The sequence below is a fragment of the Eriocheir sinensis genome, chromosome 14 (genome assembly GCF_024679095.1).
Source record: "Eriocheir sinensis breed Jianghai 21 chromosome 14, ASM2467909v1, whole genome shotgun sequence".
Lineage (NCBI taxonomy): Eukaryota > Metazoa > Arthropoda > Malacostraca > Decapoda > Varunidae > Eriocheir > Eriocheir sinensis.
Window position 1 is genome coordinate 10693354 of NC_066522.1, and position 6899 is coordinate 10700252.

Genomic DNA, 6899 nt, shown 5'->3' on the forward strand with positions numbered 1-6899 from the left:
AGCTTCTTACCATGGTATCAAAATCTGTACCCATTCACCAAGCTTATCATCCTGTTCTAACCATTGCCATTGTAGCCCTTAGTTCCTTAAAAATGAGGCTAGTGCTGTTTTTTACATTTGTAGCTACTCTGCAAGACACATTATGGCTATAGTTGTGAAAGCAACCAATCTAAATTCATGTATTTGGCTGAAAAGTCATAAGACTAAGTAAAATGTCATGGCAATTTATTTCCTGACTACATACAGGAAATCTGCCCAATAAATGACAAAATTTATATGAATAGAGAGATAAATATGTCACAGATATTTCAGGAATCAGAATTTAAATAATAATTTGATGAATTAGTAAAGCACAGAGTATATTGCAAAACAATTAGAAGTAAGATCCAATGGGTGACTTTCAAAGCGGCATATAAATAGATGGTAACACTGTGCCTTTCTGTTTCTTTGCCTGTAGCACACAGGGGCCACAACACTTCTCTCTTATCTACAAGGCTTTGATGTAGAGTACCATCCTATTTCATTAAAAAATTCCCAAGGTACTCATTTATTGGCCAGCCCCAAAAGAGAGGATATACAGCTAGATGGGTTGCGTGCTGACTGTTCAGGCTGGGATTTGAACCCAGACCTGCGGATTTATAGCTAGGTGTGCTAACCACTACACCACAGACGAGGAGGAGGAGGAGGAGGTCTTTCATGTGTTCCAGGCAGAGGAACAGATAAGCACTGCCATCTCTGTACACTGAGGATTAAAAGTCCACCATCAACTTTAAAACACACATTAAGTTTTCTACTATTTAAACAATAGTCAAGAAACAGACAAGCACAGTTCACACTCACGTAATTGCTGAATGTGCATCATGGCTCTCTTTGTAGAGGATGCGAGTAGTAATCCAGCCCTTGGGCCAGATGGGACGAACTTCAGTGTCAAGAAACAAGCGTATATATTCCTCAGGTGTCTCTGATCGTTTCCTAATCATTTGCCAGAAGGAGACTCTGACCTGTACCACATCATTTAGGAGTTTTCTGAAACAATAAACAAGGCAGTGTGCATGTGTGTAAATTGATAATAAAAGCCGTGAATGGCAAAAGTTGCCTAATATGCTGAATGGCTTGACCATAGACAATGTGGCAAGAGAGTGGCAGCCAACAGGTAAAAAAATTGAATATTTTTATAAAATTATTAGAAAAAAATTTATGAACAAGCCAGACAAAATCAGACCAATGAAACAAATCAATGAATACAGTCCACTTCAACTCATGTTTTTAAACCATTCCCTTTTTCCCTCTCTTGGGAATATCACAATGAAAAAGAATTTAAATTTAAACTTAAAGCTACACCTTTCTGATGCAATTTATTCTTACCTCATTTCATCTGTGAACAAAAACTTCTTCTTTGGTAGTCTAGATTTCTTCTTATCGCCTTCATTGTTCTCCTCATCCTCATTTTGAGTGACACCATTTTCTCCCCTGTTCAGTGAGGGAAAAGGGGAGAAGATATGGAGTAAGTCTTTGGATTCAATCAACGAAAGGTATATGGAATGTTGATTGTTATTATAAAGAGAACATCCTGAAAACTTACCCAACACATTTCTAGACCTACAAGTTTTTTACTTTTCCTGTAAATTATGGGATGTAAGAGAATAAGAAAAAATGAAGCATTCTACTTTTCCTCAGCCTTGATCACCTTGACTATGCAGGTTCAAATTTGTGGATGACACTACATTAACAAGTTTTATGATATGTGTAATTCACCATAGTCTGATCATGAGTTGGACTCATCATCGCCGGCAAGTACCCTCCTGACCCAAGCAAGCTCATTATAGTTGATCTCTGGGTACTGCTGAGACCTTAACACAGCCCATCCCCCTTGCTCAAAGGGAAACAGTAACCACTCCTTGCCAGAGAAAAAATATAGGCCTGAGCAGGCCTCGAATCTCTGCCTGCCAGGCCAGATCATCACAGCGCAGAGCTTAACTACTGAGCTACCAGAGCAGTGTGTGTGGATGTGCACGAGTGTGTAATTCACCTATGGCCTGATCACAAGCTGGGTTCATAATCACCAGCAAGTACCCTCTCAACCCAAGCAAGCTCCTTATAGTTGATCTCTGGGTACTGCTGGGACCTTCACACACCACACGCCCCATCCCCCTTGCCCAAAGGGAGACAGTAACCACTCCCTGTCAGTGGAAATATCCAGGGACTGAGCAGGGCTCAAACCTCCGCCTGCCAGACCATGGTGCCTGGCAAGGCAGCACTCTACCACTGAGCTACTGGAGCAGTGTGTGTGTGTGTGTGTGTGTGTGTATTTACCTATTTATAGTCTACCAGAACCGAGCTAAGCTCTAATAGTCCCGTCTCCATATCTACACTCATCCAGCTTTTCCTTCATTTGGTGGACACTGCTCGCCTCCACCACTTCTTCCCGTAAGCTGTTCCAAGTGTTAATACTTCTATGTGGAAAACTATACTTTTCGAGTCACTCAAACAAGTTCCTTTATTAAGTTTCTTTCCGTGTCCTCTCAGCCCCTGCATTCTCGCAGTTGAGAAGAGATCATTTCTATCCACCTCATCAAACTTATTTACCAACTTATACAGTGTGATCAGATCTCCTCTCTCCCTTCTTTGTTCCAGTGTCGTCAAGTCCATTTCCCTTAATCTGTCTTCATAAGTCATATTCGAGAGTTCTGGGACCATTTTAGTTGCAATTCTCTGTATCCTTTCCAACTTTCTGATATCCTTCGTTTTGTGAGGCGACCACACAACTGCAGCATATTCAAGTTTTGGTCTTATCAGTGTTGTTATTATTTTCTTCATTATTTCTTTGTCCATATAATGGAATACCTTATATTTTGCATCATCCTGTAGGTTTCTCCAAATAACGTGTTTATATGCTTTTCTGGGGATAGTGTGTCTTGCGTCGTTACTCCCAAATCTTTTTCTTCATGTACCACCTTTAAGTTTTCTTCTCCCATCCTGTATGTTTTCCTCGGTCCTTTTTTTACTTTTCCCCATTTCCATAACATGGCATTTGTTTGCATGAAATTCCATCTCCCATAACTGGCTCCATCTATACACTATATCCAGGTCTTTTTGCAGCTCTTCACAGTCTTCCTCCGTCTTCACTTTTCTTATTAACTTTGCATCGTCTGCAAAAAGGCTCATATAACTTTTTATACCCATCGGCATATCATTATATATATATATATCTATATATATATATATATATATATATATATATATATATATATATATATATATATATATATATATATATATATATATATATATATATATATATATATATATATACATATATTATGAACATTATTGGTGCCAGAACTGAGGCTTGAGGAACTCCACTCTCTACTCTCCTACAATTTGATTCCTCTTCTCTAATCATCGTCCTCATTTCTCTTCCTGTTAAGAAATCCTTCATCCACTCGATAACATTTCCGCCCATTCCTCCCCATTTCTGTAGTTTCCATATTAACCTTTTGTGCGGAACTTTGTCAAAAGCTTTTTTCAAATTGAGATATACACAATCAGCCCATCCTTCTCTCTCTTGCACCACGTCTATTGCTCTTGAGCAGAAACATAGCAAGTTGGTGACACACGATTTCCCTTTTCTAAATCCAAACCGTCCCTTACTTATCATGTTTTCCTTTTCTAAACGTTTTTACATCCCCGCCTATAGTGCCGGTAGGCTTTCTTCAGGGGCCAGATGGTCGACCCATGCCCGTCATGGCACAGGCAATTTTTTATAGTGGTGCCAGTTATGCTTGGCTCATGCTGCCCCCTGGAACTCATTCTTGATTCACTGGACGGTTCCTTCTAGAGTCTGAATTGATGGGTGGTCTTCTGGACAGCATGTGGGTAGTCTTAGGCCACTCAACGGTGACTGAAAAATCCCAGGTGGTAGCATGGGGATTTGAACCAACATTGTCCATGGAGTGGTGAAAGAGCCCAGCACGCTAACCACTGTGTGTGTGTGTGTGTGTGTGTGTGTGTGTGTGTGTGTGTGTGTAACAAAGGAAGTGTCAGGTCTATAATTTCTATAGCCTGGGATGCTCATGTTATTGTATTTCAAAGCGGATAGTTAATAAAATATTGTGCACTCATGAAAGTTTGCTGGTACTACACATGAGAGTGAAGAGCAATGACATCCTCCCATAACTATCATTAAAACAGTAAAATCAGTCTGCAATTTATCTATACCAGTGGTTAGTGACCCCACAGAGCTACACTGTGATCATATTGTGTATTAGTGACATTACGGATGGACTGAAGAAGTCCATCAGCAGCAAAGATAGCATGTGAACAAGTGTCACTTTCAAAGTCTGGGCAGCCTACTCAAGTTATTGCATCTCAAAGTGGATAGGACAAAAATAATCTTGCACTCTTGAAAGTTTGCTGGCACTATCATTAAGGTGAACAGTAACATTAAAGTGCAGTTTCCTTATAAATTACAAACCTCCTGTCACTTTCATTATAAAAATTGGTACAACAGGCTGAGAACTACTTCAACAAGAGGTTAGTGCAGCTCCTGGGAATTACTAAAATAATGGATGCACTGAAGAAATCCAAAAAAAATAGTGACTGATATGGTTGGAGATGTCATGCCTGCTACACTAATTCCACTACATGCAGATTAGCTTGATCATTATTCTTGGACAGTCTTCAATAATAAATAGGGGTAAAATAATTTTGATAGAACTTTGATATCATCACCGTATGTGACAACCGATATGAAAATAAATCAACTGTAAAAATCACAGAAAAGCAGTTGGTGACATGCCTCTTCTTTATTGCTTCCTTTATCTCATCCCTCTCCACTTTCCCCAGTTGATATGGCCACCCTACATTGATATTTCCTCCTAAACTGGTCACTTTTGTTCTCTTTCCAACTCTTATTCACCACTAATTCAAAGTCCCTCTTCCATACTTCCTTTATCTCCCCATTCCTTTTCACAAGTTCCCCATCACTTCAGTTCATCCTGCAAGTATCCCTCTTTCTTCTTCTCTTTCTCTTTTAACTACTTTCCAGAAAAGCTCTTTGTTCTTCAAATGTCGATATCGTCCTGCCTAAATCTTCACCTACTCTCTCATTGCTTTCCCACACAACCTTTCTCTGTACTTTCTCTTCTCTTTCTCTCCCCCTCAACTCTGGTACATTTCTCTAGCATCTTCTTGTCAGTTATTCTTTCCTCCTCAACATCTCCTTTATTCATCTGTCCACTATACATTCTCTTTCTTTCCTCTTCCACACACTCTGTATCCCACTACTTCTTCAGTTCCCCTAATGATTGAACTCTTACAATATCTTAAATCCTCACTGACTGCAGCACTGTCAGAGATATAGATAGGTAAAGGTAAAGCTGGAGGCATATGCTGTTAGCTGCACATGGCTATAGTGCTTATCCTTGTACCACTGGTCCTTGAGATTGTGGTGGGTTATAACCCATTACCCCTATCATACTGATAGTCTTCTACCTCTCAAATTCTGCCGCCATGTTGCCTCTCTTTCTATCTTCTATCAATATTTTCATGCTGACTGCTCTTCTGAACTTGCTAACTGCATGCCTCCCCTCCTCCCGTGGCCCCGCTGCACAAGACTTTCTACTCATGCTCATCCCTATACTGTCCAAACCCCTTATGCAAGAGTTAACCAGCATCTTCACTCTTTCATCCCTCACGCTGGTAAACTCTGGAACAATCTTCCTTCATCTGTATTTCCTCCTGCCTATGACTTGAACTCTTTCAAGAGGAGGGTATCAGGACACCTCTCCTCCCAAAATTGACTTCTGATTTTGAACACTCCTTTAACCTCTGTTCTGGAGCAGTAAGTAGCGGGCCTTTTTTTTTTTTTTTTTTTCACCCTTGAACTGTCTCCGTTGCTGTAAAAAAAAAAAAAAAAAAAAAAGTGCCACATCCAGATTACCATAGTTTAACTTCCCCAGGTTTCCCAAGGTACACACTTATCTACCTAAATGAGAGGATGAACAGACTGGTGGGTTCTGCACCAACTGCCCAAAATGGGATCTGAACCCACGCCCACAGATTTGTAGCTAGGCATGCTAACCACTACACCATGGAGGTGCATAGATAGATATAGAAAATTTATGAAGTCCATAATTACCAGGAGTATTCAGGATCACCCTGAGGCACATTGATTAATTAATGACTTGCAGAATGGTTTCACAAAGGGTAGTGTGTGTGCCACTAATCTTCCATCCTACTTACTAAAGTGGTTGAGGCAGGAATGCAGGAATAAAAATTGTCATAATACAGTAATAGTCTTACAACCCAGCTTACAATACTTCGGATTTCCTGAGGGTTTGTAATTTTTAACCGAGGGCAAATTTTTTGGATTTTCTGGGTAAAATTGAGAAAAAACAGGAAAATTTGAAAAAATACTTAAAAAAAGACGAAAGTGGCGCACCTAACTATCCAATTCTGCACCCACACCACGCTTGGTGTACTGTACGACACACATATACCATACTCAAACAACAGCACCATGTGGGAGGTGATCTGCTGCTCACAATGAATGCTTGTCTACCTCTGAGGCAGGTTCAGTTCACTTTTTTTTGTACACAACTCCCATACAAGCAAGTGAATTCATTATAGAAACTACACAGATAGGATGTTAGGCTTCATTCTGAGAAGTTTAAGTATGTAATAAAAGTGCTGAAGTCATCCTTATGCCATATTACATATTTGTGAGGCTATCTTAATTTTGCTGTTACCATTATTAGATAGTATGCACAAAAAGTTACAGTGCCCTAGGATTGGCACACACACACATACACACAGGGAGGTGGGACACAACCCCTGACTGACACTCAGTACTCATTCACTGCTGGGTAGACAGGGAGCATGGAACACAGGAGACTGCC

The 6899-nt window shown here is 40.1% G+C and overlaps 1 protein-coding gene across 6 annotated transcripts in view; it reads right to left on the reverse strand.

The window, feature by feature from the left end:
• LOC126998428 (ubinuclein-1-like) overlaps window positions 1–6899 on the reverse strand; it is a 59318-nt gene that overhangs the window by 27316 nt on the left and 25103 nt on the right. For all 6 annotated transcript variants that reach the window (XR_007752873.1, XM_050860102.1, XM_050860101.1 and 3 more), the window contains 2 exons: window positions 1366–1470; window positions 841–1026 (listed from right to left, as the gene is read on the reverse strand). Coding sequence is in view for 5 of the 6 variants with exons in the window: in XM_050860102.1 (XP_050716059.1) it covers window positions 841–1026; window positions 1366–1470 (291 nt within the window). In the remaining variant the exon portion in view is untranslated. The remainder of the gene's footprint in view (window positions 1–840; window positions 1027–1365; window positions 1471–6899) is intronic.